Source organism: Netta rufina (genome assembly GCF_964035555.1).
Source record: "Netta rufina genome assembly, chromosome: 9".
In the NCBI taxonomy this organism is placed as follows: Eukaryota; Metazoa; Chordata; class Aves; order Anseriformes; family Anatidae; genus Netta; species Netta rufina.
Window position 1 is genome coordinate 25,249,900 of NC_140132.1, and position 27,191 is coordinate 25,277,090.

The window sequence follows — 27,191 nt, forward strand, 5'->3', positions numbered from 1 at the left end:
AGCCCCAGTTTTCAGCACTTTGCGAGCTGAAGGAGCAGCTCTAATCTAAGCAGAGCAGTTTTGAAATATTCAACTTGAAACGGTAAGTCTCCATGCACCTGAACGGCAGGAATTTCGGATGAACTGCTTTGCAAGAGCTCTCCTTTTTAAGTGAAGTTATTTTTACCATATTACTGAAGTTATCCCTCATAGCCCTTGAAGGAGATAGAGGCAGTATTTTACAGACTATTTTATGTCACTTAAGGAAATATGACTTTAATTCTCAGTTCTGTAGAGGAATGCCAATTTATATCAAGACACTACCTGGAGCAGTTATTTCTTTCCCCTCACACACTCATAGTAAAAGACTTAAAGCTCCCAGGTACTAACAGTTATTGTACAGTAAAATAAAGCTCTTCAAATATGTACTGATAGAGCCGTCTTCAAATGAAGATGAACCTGAATCTCAAACTCGAAATAAGCAGGAACTGCTCAGAAAGATGAAACTCCAGCGCGGAGATCTTAAGCTAAAAGCTCACGGCCCCAGCTCGTGACAGCAAGATTAATGGGAGAGCCCAGGGAAACACAGAGCACAAAAGGCATTTCTGCCACGACATTCGCCGCTTGACGCGGGTATCATTATGAGCCAGAACATTACACTTCACCGCGTATATTGTCTGCTGTTTAACTTCCTCTTTTTACCATCAGCTTTCTCCCCGTTTGGCAGATCACTGCATTAAGCGGCATTCCGAGCTAGTGAAACGTGGCGTGTAAATCTCAATTTCGTGTCTTTAGGACCAAAGACAAGTTACATGCCACGGCCCTTCTCTGTTGGAGGACAAGCCCTGCTGCAACCCATGGAATCCCTCTGCTTTACACACACATGAGCCTCGGGAGCTCCAAGAAGCACCAGATGTAGACGAGCTGCAGGACAGGGGCACGCGGGTGACCGATGCTCTGCAAATCCTTGAGTTTCCACTAGGAAAGAAGCTGCCAGAAGCAGACCTGATCCTGGAACAATTCATGCACTCTCTTTCACCGGTGTCTTCAGATCATCCCCTCAGCACATCGCACACATCTTCCTGTGAGGACATCTCATAAAAACATAGCACTTGAAAACAGTCTGTTATTAAGACCTGTATCAGAAAGTCAGATCAGAGAGGCACAGTCTCCTCACCACGACATCAGTGAGGCTCGTACTTTCCTGCCACTCTGCTGAACTTCTCAATGGGATGCTCACAGTCACACCTGGTAAATCTCATGTCCCTGCTCTGGAGCAAAGGCTGTTACAGCACCTACAGACAGGTCTCCGAGCCTATTTGTAATACTTTGATTTTGTTTAAGTCTTCTTTCTTAAAACTGATGCTGCAGCGCTCTGGTTAACATGAGAGCAAAGCACATGCGCTCATCCATACCTGTGCCAAGAGAAACACCACCATCACGAACCTGAAACCAACTACCTACATTGGGCAAAATTACAAACAGCGCTATCAAGCTCACCGCAAACAGCTAGCTAACCTCCTGCCCTGCACACAAAAACCTAGAGCAGACGTTAGGTACTAAGAAGCTTCATTTAGGGCCAACTTGCAGTAAATGCCAACCAGCAGCAATATTTAGGGGGTGTCTCTACCAAGATGTGCGTGCCCACCTTGAGGAGAGAATGGAGAAGCCGGCAGGAGATATCACTTGATGAGCTCCAGCCAGGAAATGATGCTAACTGAAGTGAAGTTATTGAGAAAGTTATTGAGCAACAGGCTCACTGCGTAGGATTCAGTGTTACCAACAGCAGTGGTGTTTGCAGGAAGAGGGAGACTGAAGACGAGGGTGGCAGTCCCTCACAGCCAGCCTTTGTGTGCGTATAGATGAGAGCACCTTTGTATCTACCTCTCAATCCCGTAGTTATGTGGAAACTCTCCCAAACAATTCAGAAAAAACACTCTCAAGTGGAGGAAGAGGTTTGATTAGAAAAGGCAATGAGGTGATTTAATCTTATGAGGGCAACATCTGTTTTTAAATACTCATCCAGCGGCGTTTCTTTCCATGAGAAGAACTTCCAGATGGCTAAGCAGAACCATCCAAAGGGCATCCACAAAGCCTCCTGCCAGAGCCGGCCACCTCGGAGGGAAATCTCAAGACGGGAGAGCCCCAGGAGCTGAGCTGCTCCTTGCAGCGCCTCCCTGGCGGCAAGAACCCAGGGCCACCAAGTGTGCCATGACTTCACCTCCTGGTTAAATACAGGCTATCCTGTTCGAGTATTTTTTCAGAGTATTATGGTATTGTGAAAAAAAAAACATTAATTTTGAACTTCCTAATTGCTCACCTATGGCTTTGAACTGAGGCAATTTGTGATAACTGCGTTCCTACGTCCAACTTTGAACCCTGAAAGTTAAACGGGGGGGCAGGGACAAGGCTCGAGGTGCCCGCAGCCACCCCAGGAACAGCCCCGAGGCCCCAGAGCCCAGCGCCCCCCGGAGCCGCCCCCCTCAGGGCTCCCCTCAGGGCTCCCCTCACGGCGGGGCCCCCCCCCGGGCCCTCCCTCTCCATAGCAACGCGCCCGGGCCCTGAGGCCGGGCCCCCCTCACCCAGGCGCTGCGGGCCGGGACGCGGCGGGGCCGGGGCAGCCCCATGCGGCTCGGAGCCGGGCTCGGAGCCGCTCCCCGGTCCCGGAGCCGCTCCCGGTGCCGGTCCCGGTTCCCCCCCCCCCCGGTCCCGGCCTTACCGGAGCGGCGGCGGGCGGCGGTTTGAGCTCAGCGCCTCGCAGGGCGCCGGGCAGGCAGCGGCAGCGCAGCGCCGAGCGCATCGAGCCCGCCAGGCAGCGCCGCCGAGCGCCGAGCACGCGATGCGCCGGGCACCGGGGGTGGGTTTGGGGATGGGGGGGGGGGGGGATTAAAAAAGGGGGGGATAGGGGTGAGAAGGGGGCGCTGGGGGTACCCCGGGGCCGGGAGCGGGGTGGGGGGGGGCTGCACTGCTTGTCACAACAAGAGGGGTCATGGGGGCTGCCCCGTCGTGGGCTTGAGGCACCCGGAGAGGCTGGGGAAGGGGGGGGGTCGGTGCCACGGTGCCCCCCGTTTTTAGGGGCTGTGGGGTTTGAGGGGGCTTCGTGGGCTGCAGGGGGACCGGGGGCAGAGCCAGCAGCGTGGGCAGCCCCGCGACCTGCCCGCATCCAGCCCCCACGCAACGAATTCGCCCCCCCCCCGGGAGCGCCGCGGGGCCGGGGCAGCGCTGGGGACACGGCGGGGGCTCAGCCGCGATGCCCGGGGCTCGGCAGCACGGGGGGAGCCGCCGCCGGCCCAGCCCCGTTGGCAGCGGGGAGAGCTCGCCCCCGGGCCGCCCGCCCCCCGTTGTGTGGCCCCGGGGCGCTGGGAGCGGGGTCCGAGCGCGATCGGGGCCCGCAAAGGTGGGGAGGGGGCGCTGGGGTTGGGGTGGGGGGCGCCGCGTCCTGCCCCGGCCCCGCCGTGTGAGCCCCGCGGGGGTTCAGCCGGGGAATCGGTGCCCGGGAGGGAGTTACAGAGCCGGGAATGGTTTATTGGGGTGGCAGAGAAGGTGCGAAACGAGGCGGCTGCTGTCAACCCAAGTACGGCCCTAACGGGATCTGGGCGACAAAGGGGGGTAAAAAAAAAAAAAAAAAAAAAAAAAAAACAATGTTAGCGGCAAACGGCGGAATTCGCCCCAAGCTGCTGCCTCCGTTCGCCGGATGAGAAAACGTCCGTGAGCCGCCCGTGCCCGTGCCCGGCCCCGGCAGCCGGCCCCTCGGCGCTGCGCTGGATCCGGGCGCCCACGGAGCCAACTTTGCCGGTTCCCCCGGTGCCGGGCTCGGCCGGGGGCGCTGCGGGGGTCCCGGCCCCTTCCCGGCCCCTGCTCCCCGCGGAGCCCCGCAGCGGGTGCGGGTGCGGAGCCTGCGCGCCCCCCGCCGCCTCCTTCCGTGGCCACTCCCCTGCAGCTCCGGCCCCTCTCTCCGCGCAGCGCTCGCCCGGGACCTCGCGGCGGGCCCGCGCTTAATTAAATTAATTAGGGCGCTGAGCGCGGCGGGCGGGCGGGCCGGCGGCGCCCTGGCCGCAGTGCCCCGCGGCGGGCGGGCGGGCGGCGCGGCCGGGCGGCGGAGAAGGGCTGCATTCAGAGCTCCGAGGGGAGGTAATTCGCCGGGAACAAGGGGCAGGCGTTGCAAAGTATAAATAGTGCCACTTCAATCGCCGCGTCGCTATCAGACCCCGAGAGCTGGCGCGGAGAGCCGCCCCGGCCCTGCACGTCGGGCGGCGCGGCACGGCTCGGCACGGCACGGCACGGCTCGGATAGCAGCGGCACGGCTCGGCACGGCACGGCTCGGCACGGCGCGGCACTGCTGGGCTCGGCACGGCTCGGCACGGCCGGGGGCGCCGCCGCCACCCCGCCCCGTGGATGCCCGCCCGGGGGGGCGGCACGGCGAGCCGGGGCAGCGCGCCCCTGAGCCGCGGCCATGGAGGAGCTGACGGCGTTCGTCTCCAAATCGTTTGACCCCAAGGCGAAGGAGAAGAAGGAGCTCATCACCTACCGCGAGGTGCTGGAGAGCGGCCCCCTGCGCGGCGCCGCCGGCCCCCGGGAGCCCGGCGGCCCCGCGGCGGAGCCGGGCCGGGACGAGGCGGGCAGCCCCGCGGGGCGGGCGGGCGGCGGGCGGACCCCGCCGCGGGACCCCGACGCCGCCACCGCCGCCGCCGAGAGAGCCGCCGAGGCGGCCACCCCCAAGCTCAGCGACGGTAACGGCGGCACCGCGGGCGCCCCTTCCTCCGCGGCCCTCCGCCCTTCCTTCCCTCCCCTGCCCGCCTTCCCCCTTCCCCCGTCGGGGCGCTGCCCGTGCCCCCGGCCGAAGCGGCGGCCGCGGCGTCCCCGGTCTCCGGTAGGCGTCCGCCGCTCCCCGCGGCTCCCCCGAGTCGCGGCCAGCCCAGAAGTTTGCGTTCAGATCTTGCGGCGAGCCTTGAACTCGCGCACCGCCCGACCCGCTCCTCCGGGGCGCACGGAACGAAAGCCGGGCCCCGGGGGCTGCCCCGTTCCCCCCGCGGGTACCGGCGGTGCGGGGCTGTGCGGGGCTGTGCGGGGCCGGGGGCTCCCCGCTTCGGTGCCCCCTCGCTTCCACCCCGCTGCCGGTGCCCCGGGTGCGGCGGGGAGGCAGCGGCCGTCCGAGCCCGTCCGCGGCGCTGCGCGGGGCCCCCGCCGTGCGCTGCCGCCCTTTTGTTCGTTTTTTTTTTGTTTTGTTCCGAGCGCCGGGATGCCGGGAGCATCTCCGGAAACGGCTCGGCGACAAATTTCTGCTAACGAACCCGGTGAACCGGGAGCCGCGGCCGGCTTGGGGTCGGCGGCAGCCCCGCGGAGCGCAGGAGCCGCGCAGATCCCGCGCAGGGAGCCCCGCGCACGGAGCCGCCGGTGCCGGGGACCGGCCCGGGGTTCGCAGCCACCGGCACCGGACCCACAGCCCCGAAACCCTCCGGAGCCCCCCGCGGGGAGCCTTTCTCGCCCTCTCGGGGCGCGGAGGGGCCGCGGGGCGCAGCCGCGACCTGTTGCTGCGCTTCCCCCCGGGCGGGCGGCGCCGCGGCCGGGCTGCGGGAGGAGGCGAGCGGAGCGCGGAGCCCCGAGCCCGGAGCCCGGAGCCCGGAGCCGAGCGGCCGGGCCCGGTACGGCAGCGGCCGAGGAGGGCCTAGCACGGCCCCGGAGCTCAGGCCCGGCTCCCGGCTCGGCTCCGGGCCCGGCAGGAGGCCGGCTGCGGGCTGACCGCTCGTGTCGTGCCCAGTCTCCCCAGAGCTGAAGGAGCGCAAGGAGGATGCGAAAGCGATGGAAGACGAAGGGCAGACGAAAATCAAGCAGCGGCGGAGCCGGACCAATTTCACCCTGGAGCAGCTGAACGAGCTGGAAAGGCTTTTCGACGAGACCCACTACCCGGACGCCTTCATGCGGGAGGAGCTGAGCCAGCGGCTGGGGCTGTCCGAGGCCAGGGTGCAGGTAGCTCCGTGCGGGGCCGGGGGGGCTCGGGGCCGCGCCGCGGGGACCCCCGGGCTCGGGGTGGGCTCCGCACCCAGCTCCGCACCCGATCGGAGCCCCCCGGGCTGCGCTGCGCTGCGCTCCCCGCTAGCGAGGGCGAGCTGCGGCTGTTAAGTTTATCGGGGCAGCGGCCGGAGAGTGAATTAGGAAGCGCTGAGTGCGGGCATTTTTGTTGTCCGGCTCTCGTCGCAGTTCCTAAAGCGCCGGGGAAGCAGCGGGGCCGCGCACGGGCTGGCTTTGTTCGGCTTGCTGCCGGGCAGGGGTCGGGAGCCGCGGCTCCCGGGGGCTGCAGCTGCGAGCCCAGCCCCGGGCTGCCCCCGGAGCGCTCAAAAATCCGCTCCTGGGCTCGCTCCTGCGACTGCTCCGGGCTGGAAGAAAGAGCAAGGCTCGGGCTTCGCCCGGCCGGGGAGGAAGGTAACTTCTGAAATTAGAACAAATGTAAGTGCTCCGGTGTATTTCCGTTCTAATAATAAAAGAAGAGAAAATGATGGTCATTATTTGTTCGAACACATGGAGTAGTTTTAGGCCCCTAACATCTGCAGCTGCTAGAAAGTCCTGCTGTAACAGATACTCCCCCTCAATCTTTGTGCTTGTAGGCCACCATCTGCACCAAACTATGCGCGCGATCCTTGTGGGGTTTCCCTGCATCTCGCAGTGGGGTAAGGCCAGAAACAGAGCGGTCCCGTTGTACCGAAAAAGTAATAACGAGCAGCTTTTGTCACCGCAGCCTGACAAAAAGGAGCCTTCTTTTCCGCTCTGCCCCTCTCCCCTCGTTGCGTTTTGTTTTGTTTTGTTTTTTCCCTTTCCGGCCGAGGCAGCCACCTATTTATGCCGAACAAATCCGCACAAAACCCAAGCCGGAGCCGCTCGGCTCCGGCCCCGCGGGGAGCCCCGGGCGGGGGGCGGCTCCGGGGGCTGCTCCCCGCTGCCGTCGGGTCCCTCGGGAGCAGGGTGCTGGTGCTGGTGCTGGGCTCCGCGGCTGCACCCTTCGGAAATCGCCGCGTTTGTTTCCACGGGAGGCTGCGGGCGAGCAGATTTTCCCTGGCTGGAGCAAATGACAGGGCAGGGGAAATTCGCATTTATATTTGTCTCTTCGAGCGAGACCTCAAAAAAAAAGGATGTATATATATATATGTTTGTTTGTTTCTTTTTTTTTTTTTTTTAATTTTATTTTTGTTCTGGCCGCGGGGAAAGGCTCGGTTGGCGGCTGTGGCTCGGAGAGGCAGCGCGCCGGGCTGCCTGCGCCCAGCAGCGGCTGCAGCCGCTGCCCTGCCCGCTCCGAGCGAGCACAACTTCGGGCTGGAAATGTGGCTCCACGATTTCATCCCCGGTGTTTAAACGTGTGTTCGGGGCTAACGCGCAGCCTTTTCTCTGGGAGCAAATTAGATTATCATGATAATGAGACAATTATTCCGCTCCTGCGCTACACTCCGGTGCGCAGAGGAACGGAGAAATTCCAAACTTCCTTGTAGCGAAGCTTTTATGGCAGTAATTAGCACCAGCACCCCCCCAAAAAAAGGGAGTCGTTAAACACCTCGGTTTTAGCTTTTCTTGAAGGTGAAGCTAATTGATATCACAGGCTATTAATGAGCGCCTTCTTGCAGGTCTGACGGTGCGAGTGCCTAAACCCGGTACCGCGAGCTGGGGTTAGATATGGGGGGGCGACTTGGGTCCTGCTGCCCTGATGCGGAAAGGCGAGAGCAGGGCTGAGAAAACCCTTTATGGACGAGGACCCCCCTGCCCCGCGTGTCCCGTTAGGGTGTCCCCCCCGCCGGGCTCCCCTTTGTCTCCGCGGTGCTTTCGGTGCTGATTTTTGGGGCGATTTCTCTCGCTCCCGCGGCGCGGCGTGACGCCGGCCCCCTTGTCCCCGCAGGTCTGGTTCCAGAACAGGCGAGCCAAATGCCGAAAGCAAGAAAATCAGCTCCACAAAGGTAGGGGGGGTGGGGGGGGGGGCCGGCAGCGAGCCGCGGGTGGGTGGGCCACGCGTGGGGGCGGCAGCGCTGACCGCCTGCCCTCGCCCCGCAGGGGTGCTGATCGGCGCCGCCAGCCAGTTCGAAGCCTGCCGGGTGGCCCCGTACGTGAACGTGGGCGCGCTGAGGATGCCCTTCCAGCAGGCAAGGGGGCGCGGGGGCGCGCGTGGGGATGGGGATGGGGTCGGGGATGGGGATGGGGTCGGGGTCAGGGATGGGGATGGAGATAGAGATGGAGATGGGGATGGGGATGGGGATGGGGATGAGGATGAGGATGAGGATAGGGATGGAGATGGGGATGGGGATGGGGATGGGGATGGGGATGGAGATGGAGATGGGGATGATGATGGGATGGAGTCAGGGATGGGGATGAGGACGGAGATAGGGAAGGGGTCAGGGATGGAGACGAAGATGGGGATGGGGCCGGGGTCAGGGATGGAGTTGGAGATGGGGATGGGGAGGAGGATGGGGATGGGATTGGGGCTGGGGACGGCCCCGGGGCTGGGGTCTCCGCTGCCACGGGCGCCCGTGTCCCCGCAGGTTCAGGCGCAGCTGCAGCTGGACAGCGCCGTGGCCCACGCCCACCACCACCTCCACCCGCACCTGGCCCACGCGCCCTACATGATGTTCCCCGCGCCCCCCTTCGGGCTGCCGCTGGCCACGCTGGCCGAGTCCGCCTCCGCCGCCTCCGTGGTGGCCGCCGCCGCCGCAGCCAAGACCACCAGCAAGAACTCGAGCATCGCCGACCTCCGGCTGAAGGCCAAGAAGCACGCCGCAGCCCTGGGGCTGTGACCGGGGGGCAGAGCTCGAAGCCAAACGGCGAGGAGAAGGGGGAGAGGAGAGACTGACGGGAGATATAATGCTTATTTAAAGAGTTAGACGAACTAGACGCGCAGCTGGGAAGTTCACAGGTTTTGAAACTGACCCTTTGTCTGCGAAGTTCACTTTAATACGAGAAATTTGATAAGAGAGGCGGGCCTCCTTTCACGTTGCATCAGATACTTGAGTTTAACAACCACGTCGGGAATAGCGACAAAAAGAAGAGAGAACGACGACGAAGAAGAAAGAAAGAAAAAAAAAAAAAAAAAAAGAAAGAAAACGGAAGAGAGAGAGAGACAATGATTTCTCTGCGAATTTTTAATGGGAAACTGTCCGGGATACTTCCTCCAGCAGCATTCCGGGTTGCATGTATTTGTATTTCATTGATGGAGTCCTTTGATTCACTTGCACTTCACCCTCATCTTTAGTAGAAAAAACAAAACAAACAAACGTGGCTGGGTTCTTTCGCTTTTAATCTTGGAGGGAAGCAGAAAGAGAGGGAGATCAAGCACTGCCTTTCCCACTCTGAAATCTTTGCTGGTCGTTCGCTGTCCCACCTCCGAAATGAAAGGGAGCGGAAAGCGTCAGGAGCGCGGCGTGTGCCTCCCTCGCTGGGTCCCTCTTGTCCTGAGGGCAAAAAGAAAAAAAAAAAAAAAAGAAAAGAAAAAAAAAAAAAAAGAAAGAAAGAAAAGGAAAGAAAGTATTTAATTCCCAGCCGCCACTTCACACAACGGCCAATTCCAATAAGAGGTACTGGGTACATGTAAAATATGTTGATACACACGAACAAAGTTTATTTTGGCTATAACTTGTGAATTGATAGTTGACTGTCAAACATTTACATTTTATCTCATAAAGGTGTATCTATTCACGTAATCTTGTGATTTATTTTATGATTTTTGGTTGATTTGGAAGACGTATAGCTATTTAACCTGGGGTACCTCGAGGGGTGGCTGCTCCCCCAGCCGGCCCCTCCTGCTCCTTGCCGGGAACGAGGGAAAGCTCTTCTGCGCGAACTTTGGTATGGACGGGCTTTGTATCTATTTGTTCTCCATGAAAACGAAATTATTTATATTGACCATATTTTTTCTAGTGTATTTTAAGTTATTTAAAAAAGGGAAAAAAAAAAAAAAGATGCTGTTATTTCATTACATTTGTTGTCAGTACAATATATTTTGTTTCGCTCAGGTTTGCTTCACCTTTTGTCAATCCGTTTTCCGACGTCGCAAATTTCGATAAGTGCCAAGCAATGAATTTTAGACACTTTGCGGTCTTTTTGGGGCCGAGGGGGGCGAGGTGCCGCTGCTCCGGCCCCCCGGAGCCTCCCGGAGCCCTGCCGCCCCCCGCCGCGGTTTCGGTAGAAAGCGGGCCGGTGGAAGCGACTTCGCAATTGTGTCTTTTGCAAGTTTTGTCAAGTTCCCTCAGGTAATAAAATCGAGGAAAGTGCACTGGCTCGCAATGTTTTCCGCCCTCCCGCAGCGCCCGAGCCCGCACGGAGCCGCCGCCCGCAGCCCCGGGCGGAGCGGGGATGGCGAGGGGATGGCGCCCGTTGTGAGGGGACTCGACCGCCATGGGGGGCTCTGTGAGGGGAAGGAGCCCGCCATGGTGTCCCTGTGAGGAGAAGGGACCTGCCGCGGGGTCCCTGTCAGGGGACGCGTTCGCCATGGTGTCCCTGTGAGGGGACGCGCCCGCCATGGGGGGCTCTGTGAGGAGGAGGCGCCCGCCACGGTGTCCCTGTGAGGGGACGCGCTCGCTGTGGGGTCCCCGTGAGGGGAAGGCTCCCACTATGGGGCTTTCCGTGAGGAGAAGGCGCCCGCCATCGTGTCCCTGTGAGGAAAAAGCTCCCGCCATGGAGTCCCTGTGAGGGGAAGGCTCCCACTATGGGGCTTTCAGTGAGGAGAAGGCTCCCGCCATGGTGTCCCCGTGAGGTGCCGCTCCCGCCGCTCGCTGCGGGATGGCGCCCGCCCCGCTGCCCCGTGAGGAGCCGGCGCCCGCCGCCGTTCCCCGGCTCCCAGCCCCGTGAGGGGACCCCGGCTCGGCTGGGGAAGGAGAGATCTCGGCGGAGAAGGGCTCCCTCCATCCCTCCGTCCCTCCTTCCCTCGGGCAGAAGGCGGCCCGGCAGCGGGAGCAGCGGGCAGACAGCTCGGGCGTCTGTCTGCTGCTGGAGGGATAGATTTTACGCTGAGTAAAAAAGCAGCTTTATCCAAACAAAAGTAAGATCCTGCTAATTATAAAGTCAATAAAACTAACGGTGGTGTCGATTGATCCGTGAATAAAGGAGTTAATTAATATGTGCGCCAGTTGCTAATATCGCAGCCCCGGCCCCGTGGCCCCGCCGCCGGCACCTGAAGCACGGCCTCGAATAAATTCGCTGTCCCGAATAAATTCACCTCACGGCCCCTGCCCGAAGCCCAGCTGGGTTTTAAACACGGTCCTGGGCAGGTTGTGGGTGCCCGTGATGGATACGTACAGAGTGGGGTTCAAATCTTTATAATCTGCTCAAATATTGGCATGTCTGTCCTCAAGATGATTGTAATAAAAAGCATGAAAAATGTACTTTCATCATAACAGAGAAAGACGATTGGACGGTATAAGAGAACTGTGTATTTTTTAGCACAGCTGTGATTAAAATAAAATACTCTTAACAGGATATTTTTGGACAGGAATACTGACATTCCTGGTTTCCTTGGGCTGGAATACCTAATAAGTCTATAGGCCTACAGAAGTTGGCCAGAACTCTCCTGTTTCTATTTTATTTCTCAGAGTGTCTGAACTTATATATAAAAAAAAATGTAGGTTTCATGAAATTTAATTATGGACATTTCACGAGTCAGCCAATGCATATACAATATATGCATTCTGTAGATAAAATTTTAGCATGGGATTTATGTGGAGATGTACTGGCATGAGAAGGGGATTTAGGGAAGAGATCAAATAAATCACGTAGCAAGGAGTAAACACCTGTTTCTGTCCTCATAGAGCCCATCGTGTGTTCACAGCATGAACGTATGCAGATTCTTGCCCAGTGAAGTAGCAGTTTCCACATTTTGCTCGCTCCCCGCAGTAACGCAGCGAGGTGAGCACTGCGATGGCAGCCAGATGTCTCGCACAAAACTCAGACCCCACCGTGCTAACCCCTATCAGCCCTCAGCTCTCAATACAGGAACACTTACAAGAGGAAAAGAATAAGAAAGAAAAAAAAAACCCACTCTTTTCCAGGGTGAACAGTGCTGTTTTTAAAAAGCGCATAAAGCTGTGCTAAATACTGGGTATGAAATTGCTCTGTCTAATCTTGTTCATCAGCAGCTCGGCTTTCCTGCAGGCAGAGCTGGTAAGCGGCGCACTTAAACTTGCCTTTCGGAAAAGCAGCAGCAGATCTATTGAGCGTACATGGGTCCAGCCGAGGGCTCTCAGCAGCAGCAGCGTGGCCGTGCGAGTACGGCAGTCCCGCGAGCAAGCTGCAGCTGAATGCTCAAGGAATAAATAATGTGCTTTCTGTAGCAGCAAACACTGTGCTAACTCCTGCCCAGTAAATATTGATACTTGTCCAACTTTGTGGCCGTTCCCATTTTGTTTGCCCTTTATTCTCTATTTCTCACAGTTTCTGAGCCTGTTCATCCTTCCTGAGAAGTAACAACAGGTGAAAGTGCACCTTAAAGGTCATCTACTTTATATATTAAAAAAGCACAACAGATCTGTTTCACTTTCACATTTTTGGGTTGTGCGACAAAGTCCTGAAAGGAACTGGAAAAATTGTGCTTTTTTAAGCCTTCCCAATATTTAAGCTGCAACTGCCCCTGGTTTTGATAGAGGATCTGATAAGTGTTTTCAGAAATGTGGGTTGTCACTGCTCAGGACTTCAGTGAGTGGCCAGGTCTTCTCTCCAGATGTTCTTTAGGCAATTAAGCTGGTGTGAATGAAGAAAATTCTGAGGATTTTCTACACCATGAACCTTACTAGTCTGGTTGCACAGCATACAGGATTTTAGCTTTTTGGATGCATTTACACTGTTCTGCCAGTCCTTACTCACTTTGCTGACTGGACAGAAGCTAAATTTCTGATGGAAAAATGAGCAGAGCCGTTGATGCCCGTCATCTTTTTATGTTATAACAGCATGCCTCCTTTTCCTCCTTTTGTCAGAGAGAAGCAGCCAGCCTCCATCTGGAGGCTGATTTCTGCTTTTGGCTGCCAGGTGCAGGCGAAGGCTCCTGAAGCACCGCTTCACCTGGCTCATGCCGCCGGGGATGAAGGCTGCAGCGCTCTGAGTGCTGTGCTCGTGTGGTGGCACCCATGCTTTGCACCGACATGTGGCTCTTCCTTCGTGATGCAGGAGGCAGCCTCTTTCCAGCAATAATGTTTTAAACTCATACGAGAACTTAAACTTTACTCAGAGGGGAGGGAAGCCAGAAGAACGAGGAAGGGAAAGCTGCTGCTTTGCTCCAGCGACTAGTGCTGTATAACCTGCCTGCTCCGGTGGTCTCAGTAAGGAGGTCATTTGGATGCTGTCCTTTTTTTTCTGCCGCTCCAGCCTCAAGTTGCTTGCTCATTTCTGCAAGATAACGGAGGAAAATATGTACCCCAATGAGTTCTGCAGCACATTTTGCAAGCCTTTACTTAACCCTTCTGTGTTAAACTTTTAAATACTGCACCTCTGAAAGACATGTTTGAGAAAACATTTTCCTTTACAACAAAACTTTTATGGCCTTTGCACATCAGACATGCTGCTCATTAAATATTCTTGGGACACTAGCAATCTCCTTTTACACGGGTAAAAATCATCCAGGGAATAACACCAATTCAAAATTCTGAAACCGGGAGGTACGAAATGCATTTACTTGCAAAATGCAAGGAAATCTGAAGTTAGCAGCAGCCAAAGCCATTCTGAAAGCACCAAGGGTACAGATCCACGGCTGGTAAGATAGTCCCAGAATCTTTCATGAACATCTTTTTTGGGTTAATTAGGAGAAGAAGGAAAAGAGTTTTGATAACACATAAAGAAAGTCCAGCTGCACCAGCTCAGGCAGGCACTTGGTGTCTTGCAGGTTAACCCCCACATCAGTGCTCCATGCTCAGCTTTTCCACTGGGATCCTGAAGCATACCCACAGGCAGGAACAACCCGGGCAGCCGGGTGACCGTGGGCTCCACCAGCAGGTGCCTGCTCTTTCTCCCTGGTGTTTTGCTCTCTGAAAACATCCCCCTCAATTCAGCACCTCCTGGAGAAGGCAGCAAGAAGACGCAAGCTAGTCAACCATTGCTTCCATCTGACAAAGTGCCCAGTGTTCGCTGATGTCCCACCTTCATGATTTGGATGCTCACTTCAGTAGCATCCACCACACCTCTGCTATCGCTCAAGCTCTCTGGGTTTGCATCAAGTGGTCTCAAGTCACCGGGAACTGGTAAATGCTGGCGATTTTGCTGGGGTCTCAGCAGCTGTGGGGTCTTACTGATTTCACAGCTCCTGCTCTCCCACAAACCCAAACATTTTAACTCTCCATTTATCTTTGACCAGCACCTTGGTGTTTCAGTCTCCTGCTCCAGCAAGACACCAACACGCTCTGTGCACTCCGTAAAGGGGGGGGACATTTTGTCACTCATACTAGGTGGCCACTGCCTTAAGAGCAACGCAGACCCACTGCATTTTCTTTTCTGACAGAAGGAGAAAACGTCCCACTGGTCACTGATGGTGACAACACCAGAAGCAGCCTGTACAACATGGCAGAGTTCTCCCACACATGAACTGCTTGTCCTAGAAAGAAGGTGTCCCTCAAGCCCTGCAGAGCCAGACCAGGGTGTCCCCACAAAGAGCCGAGCTGGGCCTGGGATCACACCGGCATCGCGGCACCGTGCAGGCAGTCGGTGTTAGCAGCAACGCTTACAGGGCTCCGAGCTGTCCTCTCGGTAAATATTTAAGCAGCGGAAACTTGGCTGGCGCTGACCGAGAGAGGTTGTTCTGCTGGAAATTAAGACACTGCCTGTAGCCCATTAGCAAATAGCTGCGAATGCTCGGAACATCTTTTACGCCATTCCTTTACTTAACGTGCATACATTATTTATTATGCAGGTTCTCTTTTAAGAAATATTTAGATTTGGAAGTGTTTTGACATGTGGTAATCTTTAGGAAGAAGGTAAACACACTCTTTTTTAAAGAAAATGTAAATAAAGTATTCCCCAAAATATCTCCCAGAGGTTAAATGCAGGACAATGGAAACCACATGGAAACGCCACCGCTGGCCCCGCGTGCTTCCACCCGCCCGGTGACCGCAGCAGAAATCCTGCTCGGCTCAGGACCACGGGGCAGAACCGGCAGGAAGGAGAAAACAACGGGCTGATGAATGAACTGGTTGTGATACATCTTAAATCTCTGGTTTAGAATACTGTAATTAGCTGGGCAGCCAGTAATTAAAGTAAACAGCAGTGCTATAGCTTTTGTCCTTACGGTGGGAAGGCACACAAACTGATTTGTGTGGTTTCTGGCAATTTGGGGGTCATTTTTCTCCCTGTTCAGTACCTGCAGGTGGGCTCTGGGTCCTTCTGCTGCGGATCTGGTGGCACAGGGAGCGGGCCGGGCTCTTACCTGGTGCACGTGGTGGTAGCACTGCCTTGCACTCGCTGCACGGGAACCTTCCTGGTCCTCGGTGGGTTTTATCCCTGTTGCACAGAGCTGACAAATAATACGAAGCAGATGAGCATTTTTACATATGTAATCAGCTTAATTACAGAAATAGTTTACAATATTTTCCTACCTAGGCAAAGCGTTTTGTACGCATTTCAGAAGTAATTTAGCCACAGCAATATTTCTAAAGGAAAGATAAACATTTGCAATTCATAAATTACTTTATATTCAGATGCAATTAGTTTAGATTAATTTCTAATAGGCTCATTTTGCTTGTAATCAAGGACTTATTTTCCAGGGCCGGGGAAGTGACTGTGAATTTTCTCTCAGAGCTTTCTTTCATAACATCTGTACTGAGACTTCTCGGTTAAACAATGGAAAGGCAGAATTTACAGAGTGTCAGTTCCCTGCTCTGCTCGTGGAAAAAGATGAATTAAGCCTTCTGTTAGAAACGGAACATATATACTTCAAAACAATTGTTATTAGCCACGATACGTCCAGGGTCAGGCTAACTTATGGATGATGTATTCCTGGGAGTAATTCATCTTTATGGCTATTTCAAGTGCGAATGCATTTAAAAATTTTTAAGCTTTTGCATCAGTTTAATGCACGTCCCACTTAGTTTTGAGAAAAAAAAAATGAAAAATTAACATTCACCAGGGGTTGCGTTTGTTTTTAACTATTTCCTGTGTGCTCATTGTTCGTTACCACAGAGGAACATGTGGTGGCTCAGCATACCTCAAGTGCTGTCAATAAGGAAATGGTAAATTTGGTCTTGTCTAATTTCAGAAGACTCGAAGCAATAGCTTGCAGATACACGGATTAACGTTAGGGGCTCAGGCATGCAAAGATAATGACTAGAGCAGAGAGAAGAGTTTTAGTTTTGCCTTCGGTAACCATAAATGCCACATGTTTAAAAAAAGCTCGTGCTTTTGTATTTTAACAGATATAAAATTGGGATAGCCATAACTTCAGTTTTAGACAGCTAACTTCTGCACACACTGCTTAGCTCCCCAAAGTTCTCAATAAAGCTAAGAAAAGCTTTAAAAAGAAAAATCACACTTAATATTTCCAGGTTGCTGGGCTATCACCGTGCCGGGGCTGGTGGCCAGGAAGGCTGAGGTGTATTTTGGGGTGATCTGCAGTCGGGATCAGCCCCTGGCATGGCACCAAGCTCACAGAGCCATCTGCACAGGGCGCTGTGGCACATCCCTGGGCAAATGTACATCCCCTGTGCAAACCCAGCTCTCCAAAGCATCATTTTGCAGCTTTGTGTCTCCTCTAGATGAAGCTGGAAGGATGGGCACGAGCCAGGCTGTCCAGAAGAGGTGCTGCAAAATGGAAAATTTCAGGTTTGTGCTCAGAAGAAATGCATTCCCCGCAAATCGCATTTTTCCTTGATTTCTTCAGTACCGCTATTGAGCAAGCACAACCTTGTTTAGCTTAAAAGATCTAAGAAAATTATAGCCTAGGGCTCTTGGCTGGTGTCTGAGTGTTTCTCTTGTCATTGAAGTCCCGGAGAACAGTTTAAGACCAAATGTCCATCGCTACTCTCTCGCTCGGCACTACAGACGGTTTGCCCTGGGACACCGAGGAAGGCATCAAATGCGGACAGGCTGCAGCACAGGCTTGTGTTAAAAATGCACACAGCTATTGAACGTGGTCCCAGCAGGGTGACAGCGAGCTTGTCGCACTGCTTGCTTTCAAGTGGCCACAGGTATGACTGTGAAAAGCATCGAGTCGCCGTGAAATTAGGCTGGATCAGATACATAAATAAACCAGAAACACCTCTTTGAGGCAAATTGGTATTGAACGCTGAATTCCAACGTTCTGGCCATGGCTAAAATAATTAATCCTATAAAGCAATCTCCTGCCCTTATCTGTGTGTGCAGGGACAGGGCAGGCACCCAGCCACTGCTCGGGGCCATGTGCATGCAACACATGGCAGGGAAGCATGAGGGAAGCAGAGCCTGAAGCAACAGAAGAGGAAGGAGAGAAGGCAAAATGCCTGGAGAGGAAGGCAGATGCATCGATGGTCATGGTGACTGCCAAGGGGAGCAGGGACTGTGAACAGCCAGAAGTGCTTTCTGCCCAGCAGGCTGTGTTTGGGGAAACTGCACTTGGTGAACCGGTGTACATAAGCAGCGGTGTATTCATGGAAGACTTTACCCACTCAATTTGTTTTCCCAAATTAAACAACCCAAAAGAGCCTGGGCAGTAAGTAGCTATGGCACACAGGCTAGCAGGACTTCCCCTCGGGCCAGATCTGCTCTCACAACATCACAAATTCAGAAGGAAAAGAGTGGAAGACGATGTCCCCAATTTGGCCCTTGAAGCATCATCATCTCATGCACATTTATGTCCCAACATAAAGACCAGCATCATAGACTATACCCAAGAAATTAAATTTTCGTATACCCATTAATCCATCATCCATTAATGGCCACTGTCTCTATAATCCCCAGTGGCAGGGAAGCCAAAATGCCTTCAGGGCTGCCAGAGGCTCCCTTTGCTGGCAAGGCAGGGGGAGCACCCCCTGGGCGAGGTGCGGGACGGCCGAGCTCCTGCCCTCCTGGGGACGGGGAGGGAGACCCTGCTGCAGGGACGGCAGCTCTGGTGGGATTGTGATGCCTTCCCCTGCTGGAAGGGCAGGTGCAGGAACAAGAAGTAAGGCAGAGGATGAAAAGGTTGGCACTTGTGACTTACCTTTCTCCCCACTTAAGTTTGATATTTTTTGCAAACCATCTGAATAGCCAGTCTTACCCTGGCTGTGAAAAAACTGATAATCATTGAATACAATCAATGCAAATATTATTATTATTTTTTTTTTATATAACCGTCTTTCCTCATTTCAATGAGATGTTTCAATGGGTTGTGACCGAATTGGAAGCTTAATGAGCAGTACCCTCTGTTGCTGAGATCAGTTGGCATAAGTGTAACTTCACAATGTAGGAGCTTTTTTTTTTCGCCCCCCAACATCCATCTTAAAGAAAGTTTAAATCTAGAAAATGAATTATTCCTAAATTGAATCTGGTGCCCAAAATAAGGAGTTGTTTTAACATCTCCTCGTACAGATCCGCATCTCCACAGCCAGAGCACAGCACCCCTTGCTTGGGAGCAAGCAAGCACCAGGCTCACGAGCAAACAAAAACCAGCACCCCCCGTGCACGTAACCCTGCAGCACTGCAACGTGTGTGCACGAGGACTGCAGGATCAGGCCACGTCCCCCAGCTGAATTGAAACCCTCCTTCGTTCCTAAGACACCCCCACTGGGTTCTTGACAGATTTGATGTAACGTTAACGGTATTTAATAAAGTATCTCTAGATTGAAAAATACTGGTTCAATATCAGAGAGAGGAAAGGCTGACTAATCTGATTACATTCCTATGATCACTTTTATAAGCATTTTTATAGGATTTATTGTTCGGACTCAAACAAATTGGGCTGTCAGAAAAAACAACAGCCACAACACCTTCTTATGGAGGGCTATTACGTGGTTGATTTTAGCTGATATTGTTTCTGTGCTCCAATGAGAACAGAGCAAATTATTGACGATCTTCGTGTAATATCGGGTTGATCTTTAAAACATGTACTTCAGCGGGTGTTTGTCTTTCCCCGTGTCTGCTATCTGCAAAAGCTTTGGTAAACACGGGTATCTGTGGCAATGCTGACCACAACAGCATATTTTATTTGTTGAAAATCAGTTTCGTATTGTAATAAAGTATATTTGCTGTGGCAGCCTGTTTTTTTCCCAAGACTGATTTATACCTGTCCAGACAGCCAAAGAAAAATGTCTGAAGACTTAAACGCAAAATTCTATTACCCAAAGTATTGTCTCCCAAATTCGTATAGTGAACTGTCTTTGAATTTCTAGATTAAAACTGAATTCTGGTTAATTTAAAGTAACAAAGAAACAACAGGAAAGCCTTGAGCCGTGCTACCACCTGGCAAACAGAGAGGGAACGGCCTGGCATGGCCAAGGGCTCGCAGCCAGCTGAGGAGATGGGGTGGGCAGGAGCCACGGGGTCCTCTGGCAGGTCTGAGAGGGCAAGGAGGGAAGCCTCCAGTGAAAACATTGTGGAAACCTTCCTCCTAAATAGTCTTCTTGAAGATATTCCTACTCCTTGACGGCCTGCAGGTCTATAATGAGGTGCTCAGCTGGCCTCCACAGCCAGGCTCTGTGATGAGCAGCAGATCTGCCAAACACAACAGCGTGAGGAGGGCACGAGGAGAGGCAGGGACATTTACAGATGGACACATGGGTTGGAAGGAGGCAGAGGGAAACTGAAAGAACAAATGAAAAGCAAGAAATGACTAAGTTCAGAAACATTATTTGTATTCTTTGGCAGACCATTAACTTTCTGAAGATGCTTTCTTCTCGTATCTCTCTGACCAAGACCTGTTTCTCAGCTATTGCTGATTTTTCCCACTGAAATAGCACTATTTATACCAGATTTTGGTTGAGCTTGTAGCTGGCAGCTTAGCAAGCTGGATTCATACCACACTAACCAGCCACGGGTGCAGCTCGGTTGCTGCCAGTTCAACTCCTCCAGCCGTGACTCACCCAGAAGTAGCAGAGGACCCGTGCATCACGTCCAGCCTCACATCTCCAGCACCATCTGAACCTCAGAGCTTCTCCCTTCAGCTCTCCCAGCCCCATGGCCACATCACAGCTGCAGGAGGGAGCTCTTCCCATGCCCCAACCTGCCAAGGATTCCCTTTAGGAGCAGTTCAGGTGGATTATCCTTGCAGCATGGAGCTTGTCCATGTGCTCCCCCCGCTGCACGCCCCACAGAGGAGTTTTCAGCCTCAGCTGCTGGAGGTGAGCTCCAAATGCACCCAGCAAATAGGTCTGGCAGCCTTTTCCCCCATCTATCACCACTCCTCACCGTCCTGGGATTTAAATACATCCCCTACCCTCACCCTGTCTCTCTGAGTGATTTCAGGTGTGGGGACCATGGGGAGGGGTTCCTGCACCCAACCATCACCACAGCATGGCTCTGCTGCTTTTTAAACCAAGGGATCACACATGCAAGGAAAGGAAAAATGGTCAGTTATACACTAAAACCAGGAAAATATTACAAGCATGAGCCTGGACACAACCTATGCTAACTGCCAACATTTGGCACCCTTTTTTTTTTTTTTTTTTTTTTTTTTTTGTAATGTAGGGGATATGGGAAAAACAAGTGGTGGAAGTAGAAAAGGGTGACTCACGCACGATGCCTTCTTTAAAAAAAGGGTCCTCACAATCTGTTTATTTATTTTTTTATTCTTGTTGTTTCTAATTTTTTTTTTTTTTTTAGTATAATCCAGTCTCTTCAAATTATTTTAGATACAACCAGATACTTTTTTTTTTTTTTTTTTTTTTTTTTTTTTCTGATTTAGAACGGATTTTAAACAGTTATAAATATAATTTTCCCTTAGCAAACTTAATGAGTCCCTAAAGCGGCTCCAGATGCCAGACAAGTGCATACGCAACATTCCTACTGGAGGAATAACTTTTGATATTTAATCAAAAGAAACAAGTTTAACAAACAACACACTAACATATGAAAAGATAACAGCGAGGGGGAAAAAAAGGGACTATAAAATCTAGATAAAACTTTGCCAAGGTGCAAAGAGGGTTTTACGAACTAACCACCAGTAAGACTCAAAAACTAAACCTGAAGAAGTAAGAAATGAGTTATTTGAGAAGACAGAAATGGAAGGAGGAGGAAATAGAAAAGAATAAAAAGAGGTAGCAGACAAATGGGAACTTAAAATGCAAAGAAGAAAATCAAAAGAAATATCAAAAAAGGATACTTTAGGCAAGACAAGAATAATAAATTGGGCTTTATGAGAAAAAGTGCCAGAAATCCCACAAGTTCCAATACTCTAAAGAAAACAACGCCTTGAAAATACACAGGAGAAAAGAGAAAATATGAAAAACCTCATTTTGTATTAATTGTGTTCCCCTTCAAATGACACGTTTCTGTGCTGGAAAAAACAACAACTGTAATTAGATTATTGTTTACAGCAGGTTATTACTCAACTGTTTCCTATTTAGACTGTCTGTATTTGATCTAATTCTGTCAAACCTTACAGTGAAGCTGCTGAGTTGTTACCTGAAAATAAAGACTTAATCGTGTGAATGCATTTGGAACAAAAATTCTCATTATAACACCATTTTTCCTAAAGGCCTTGTGCAATAGAAGAGTGATTAAGCAAGACTCAGCTCTACAGCCTATAGCCAATAATAATATATTGACTTTTACGTGGTGAGGGTTTCTTGACCTTGAGTAGCTTGGGCATTGCTGTAGTAATCACCAGGAATTTCACCTTCTGTGTAATGCCAAGAAATACAAACAACAAAACTGATTAAATACAGTCCAAATATTAATACACAAAAATAAAGTCTGATTCATTATGTCGGTTGTTGATGATTTGCTGACCTCACAGAAGAGCAAATTCCTGCCCTTTTGCAGCAAGGAACACTGAGGAATTATCATGAGAAACAGAGAAGAGATTAGCTAGACCTAAAAAACTGCAAGAATACTCCAAACAAGCAAGTGGAAAATGTTGCATGTAGATATTGTTACAGAAGAAAATTATTTTATTACCATGCCTTTTAAACAACCGGGTTACCACATTTTTCATGCTATGGCACTGTTGTACTGGACGCTAAAATCTGATTTTAACGTTCTTTTAAATGTTCTTCCATTCCTTTCACGCCAAGGTTTCAGGCTGTGCAAAACTGTCATTTGTTTTACCGCGGTCTTGGCTTCCAGTGTTTCTTCTAACTGCTCTGCAATTATAATAGATCACTAATAGACCGTACCATTGATAAACTTCCTCGTTAAGAAGAACCTAGAACAAAAAATGATACTGGTTCTTTAAAAGTTTATCCCTATGGCACCATCATGTAAGCATACATATGGGACAGTAAAAATGGAAGACGACACATTAAATGACATTATTATAAAATGCAATACTCTTGGAATGATCCCTTATTAAATTAGGCTCTATGATCTGAGATGAATTTCCCCGATCCCTAATCCATCACTAGCGAAATATTAAAAGATAGGTCTCAACCGGTATTAGAATCGCACTCAGTCTCTACTTTCATTATTTTGAATTAGGGTGCTACTGGGGGGAAGCCTCTTAATGAGAATTAGAGTGATTCACTGGCCTTCTTTTGGATTTTGACAAGTAAAATATTAACTCTTCAGTCACAGCTGTCGGAATTAAAATACTTGGCAGCCACAGATGCACAAATTAAATTGGCCTTTATGTTTCCATATTGCTGACCTCCTTAGAGGCAAAAACATCAAACCCAACAATAACAGAAAACCCACAGTATGTCATTTCTTGGAAGAAAATATATTTATTGAAGTTTTGATATTTGTTTCAGTTTTAAACACATAATTGAACAAATACAGAACAGTTTTACAAAAGGCTATTATTTTAATTTTGCATTCTGTAAAACTTCAGCTACAAATCAGTTACTCCAAACCATTAATCAGGCAATAAAATAATAAATGAAGTTATTTCAGGGATTTCTTAACTGTTCAAACCAACATAAATCAGATTTACGTGCGGTGCATCAGAGAAAACATCTTAATGGCTTTGACTGGCACTTTTTAGGGTTGTTTTTCTGAAAATAATAGATTCCCTTTCTTAGAAACAATATATGAAAATGCATAATTATTACAGAAGCACAAGACTTCTTATTAACGAGTCTCCAGTTTCTAACAGCAAAACGGGTTGAAGCTTACCAGCCTTGAGAAAGCCTCCTTTCTGATCTTTTCCCCTCCTTTTTAATTTACTGCTTTTGTAATGGCGGTGGAATTTCAATTAGTCTTAATTAAGTGTGTCTCAATTAAGTGTATTTCAATTATAATAAATGTTTCCAAAGAAGAACTTGTAACGTGGTCAAAGTCTCACGCGAGGAGCTGATGCAGAAGAGGCATTTTTTAAGGCTGCCCTGAGATGTGCGGCCCCGTTGGGCCCAGGTGAGTGCCGGGGGTGTTGCTCCCCTCCTGTCCCCCGGTCACCTCCAGCCCTCACCCCCTCCATAACGATCCCACATCGATCCCAACTTTTGACTGGTCGAGCACGGCTCGGAGCTGGACGTTGATGAATGCGCTCTCACCATTTTACCCTTCGCATCCAATACCGCGATGAACTCCCAAGATCCGTGGTGTGGTTTCCTGGGGGGGCCGTGGCTGTTGTGAGCACCCAGGGGTGTCGGGGGTGGCCTCCCCGTGATGAATTTTGGCTATGGGGGGACATGCTTCTTGGGGGAGGCTCTTTTTGCACCGAGGTGGTTGCAAACCATGCATGTATTTTCTTACAATGCTTGCTTTTGTTTTCACAGGCTGAACAGGGAGATTGTAACGCTGACATAATGAATATTTTAAATGAGGAAATAGTGTTTGCTCCCTAATTTCTGTTCTTCCATCGGTTCACTTAGGGATATACAAAAACGCACCTGGAGAGGGGCTATGGGAAACCCCTGCTGGATGGAGCCAGAGGTGGCCGGGTGGCTCTGGTGGCTGGAATGGCCTTGTGGGGTGACACCCAGCCCCTTGGCAGCCCAGGGATGGTTTTTTGGGGTGCACAGCCACCCTTGGCATGTCCCAGATCTGCTCTGCACAATTTTATCCCTTTCATCACACCACCCCAAGTGTGTCATTCACTCGCCGTGCGTGTCGGCCAGCTCTTCCTCCCTCCCTCCCTCCTCATCACCACCGCCCGGCTCCCTCACAGCCCTTCTCCTCGGTGCTGAGCCCCCCAAGCCCCTCGCAGACGGGACGGGGGCTGCCCCCTGTGCTCCTCCGGTGGCTTCTGGAGCCAGCCCCGCCGTGTCGGGGCCGCGGCATTATGCAGGGGGACCGCGGGCGCTGCCGGCTCCGCCTGTGAATTAGTTCTGCACAGAACCACTTAATACATCTCTCCCAGAATTAAATGTGCGCGGAGAGCTGCCATAGGGCAAGCCACCAGGTGGTTTAATTTCTTTTTTAGAAGACATTAGCAGAACTCGATAAAGGGTCAAGTAATTTCATCCAAGTTGCCACTAGTTAGTTAAGAGAAAGCGACAGGACCGCGGACTGACATTGTTACATTTCCGCAAATATATTTTATAAAACGGGAGTTTAAAATTTCATTTTTTTTGCAGAAAGAGTGATTGCCCGAGGAACGCTTCTTAGCTTTAAAAGATTACCTCGCCGGTAGCTAAATAGGGCGTTTTGATTAATATTTGCTATTTGGCGAGCGGGCTGAGCCCTGAAATGAGATGGTTACTTTTTCGACAGGAGTGACTTTGGTGCGGGGCGCGCGCGGCTCCCCGGGCGGCGGCGCGGGCAGTAATTCCAGCGAATTGTGAGCGGACAGTGAGCCCGCGGGGAGCGCTGGCAATCATGGCGGAAACAATGTTTACATCGATCAGCTGTCACGGTGATTTATGGCTTCATTTTGCTGTAATGGAGAATTAGTGGAAAGATTATCAGGGACTCAACACTTTGGCTTGTTACCCATGTCCAGACGAGCAATTTGTCTCCCTGAAGCAGTGAAATACTTGTGACAGCTCCAACACTTGCCCTAATTCAATCAAGAGAAAATGTTGGAATTAATTTGTTACAAGAAAATTTAAATATGTTCAGCAAACAGTAACCGCAGAGCAGAAGGCTGATTTATTGTGCTCGGCAAGATATCGATCCGCTTCGATCTGGCCCATGTTGAGGTTTTAATGTGTAATAATTTCCAATTTAAAGCTCCTTTTCAAGATCACGGGTTTAAAGAGAGGGCAGGCTAGGTCTCAAGACCTGATTAGGAGCCTGTTGCAATGGCTTTGTCAAAAGCCTGTTTGAATGTAAATTCATAGTTATCTTTTGCACTATCTTTAATATTCTTGACATGGATTTTATTGTGTGTCAAACCTCAGGCCAGCTGCCTGCCACAACCATTAATGAAACATCTTAGGAAATAAATCTCAGTCTTTATACAATATTTTTAAAAACCTGAAACATTAGATGTCAGCGAGGAAGGTTTAACAGCATCCTTTTTTTTTTTTTTTCCTCTCCACTCAGTAAACCATCAGAGACATAGCAGTTTTACAGCTAGCCTACACAATTAGATTGAATTATCGTGTAAATGCTATTATGCCATAAGCTTAAATTCCGAAGTCTGCATGAATATTTTAGGGAGGTGTACAAATCTGTTATCTTCATTGAGGCTGTGACAGGTTATTCCACCATACCCATATAAAAATTTTAAGGTTCTCATTATTAAAATGCTCTTCCTTAATGCCCGTAGGAAACACTTTCTCCGGCTCAAGACGGTGGCCAGGCCCTCGGAAACTTGGAAATGAGAATTTGAGGCTGGAGAGCAGTCAGGGAGCCTGCGGTGCCGGGGTGCCTCCTCGTCCTGTGTGCCACTGGACCGCAGCAAAACGCCATGTCATGCAGTGTGCTCTGTCTGTCCTGTGACCCATGTTACGATGATTGATTAAAAGGGAAATCCTGACCTCCCGTACTGGGAAGCTTGTGTAACAGCCTCCCGTGCAGCTCCGGTTGCCAGTTTTCTCTACCATTTTTAGAGCACCGGTGGCTCACATAATTAGAGAGCAATCCTGTTCAACCCAATCAATAAAGAGTCATCACCCACTGTTGGTGACAGCCAAACACAAGCATTTGTTTGCTCATTAGGAGAGCTCAGGTGCTCATTTACTGTAGTTATTCTCAGTTTTGCAGCCTTACCCTTAAACCAAACTCTGAGAAATAAGCTCCCTGTATTAAAATGGGGTTTGGGCCAAACTTTTGTTCTGACAGCACCTGGGCAGTCAGGCATGGAGCTGGGGCACGGCTCAGCCATCAGCCATCGGCAGGGGCATTTTTCCTGGCCCGATGTCCAACGAAAAGGGATGTCTACGATGGCATGCCAGGCACTTGCCTTTTCTGAAATGGCCTTGGAACCACTTGTGGGGCCATCACTCAGATCTGTCATGCTCCTGCCTTGGCCTCCTGAAAGGAAGGACCAGCCTCTGCAGTTACCTGCCCTGCCCTCTGCTGCCACATTTCTCAGCAGATCCTTACCCTGACTCCTCAGCAGGAGAAGACATCACCTTTTGAGAAGGCAAGGGACCATGTTGATATCTCTGTTGATGCCAAGGACTCAGGCTTGCCATCTTGGTAGATGTGCTCCCATCTCATTCCTCTCTGTGATCATGTCTAACATTTCTACTCCTTTCTGAGGCATTCCCTATATATGGTTCCACATGTGTGCACTTATGTGCCTTTGGAAAAGCAAATACAACTTTATTAAATTTTTTGCTTGAGTTAGATCATAAAAAGGGATACTGGACATGTTGTATAAGCTTTATGAAGTGAGATGTCCCAGCATTGTCAAGATGTGCACTGACTGGGGGCTTTAGTATTGAGAATTAGCATTTCTTTGCAAATGCTGTGATGGTATTGTACTCAGACTCCTGTAAATTCATAATTATAATTCAGTTTTTCATTACAAGCCATAAATGTAAATATTTCTGTGGTCATTGATGGAATTTAACTTCTGCAGCACATAATATCTACACATGTGTTTCCTATATTGTCCTTAACCGTATAATAACATGCATGCTACAGCTAGTAAAATATTATTATAAAACTCTCTTTGCTGCAAATCTTAACCAAAAAAAATACAGAGCTTGCTATCAACATGTGTTCTTGGGAGTTCACAGGAGTCAGAAGGGCTGATGCGATGTGAGTTGCGCAGCAGCGATGCACGGGCCCTGGCCATCCATCTTCACCTGGGGCATCCCACCATGGAC

The 27,191-nt window shown here is 51.2% G+C and overlaps 2 protein-coding genes across 4 annotated transcripts in view; one reads left to right on the top strand and one right to left on the bottom strand.

Annotated features, from left to right (window-relative positions):
• The window catches only part of RSRC1 (arginine and serine rich coiled-coil 1), a 141,417-nt gene extending 136,863 nt beyond the window's left edge, over nucleotides 1-4,554 (bottom strand). For 2 of the 3 annotated variants that reach the window (XM_084291854.1, XM_084291852.1), the window contains exon 1: nucleotides 2,699-2,766. The gene's annotated coding sequence lies outside the window, so the exon portion shown is untranslated. Of the gene's footprint in view, nucleotides 1-2,698; nucleotides 2,767-4,507 lie in introns of those variants that run through there. The other variant, XM_084291853.1, reaches the window with a different exon arrangement.
• SHOX2 (SHOX homeobox 2) lies at nucleotides 4,433-8,799 on the top strand (the record flags this gene model as incomplete). The annotated part of the gene is made up of 5 exons (XM_084291855.1): nucleotides 4,433-4,709; nucleotides 5,738-5,946; nucleotides 7,859-7,916; nucleotides 8,011-8,121; nucleotides 8,476-8,799. 5 exons carry the CDS (start codon nucleotides 4,433-4,435, stop codon nucleotides 8,745-8,747), a joined length of 927 nt encoding a protein of 308 aa, XP_084147981.1. The 3' UTR covers nucleotides 8,748-8,799.
• Between the last annotated feature and the right edge of the window lie 18,392 nt (nucleotides 8,800-27,191).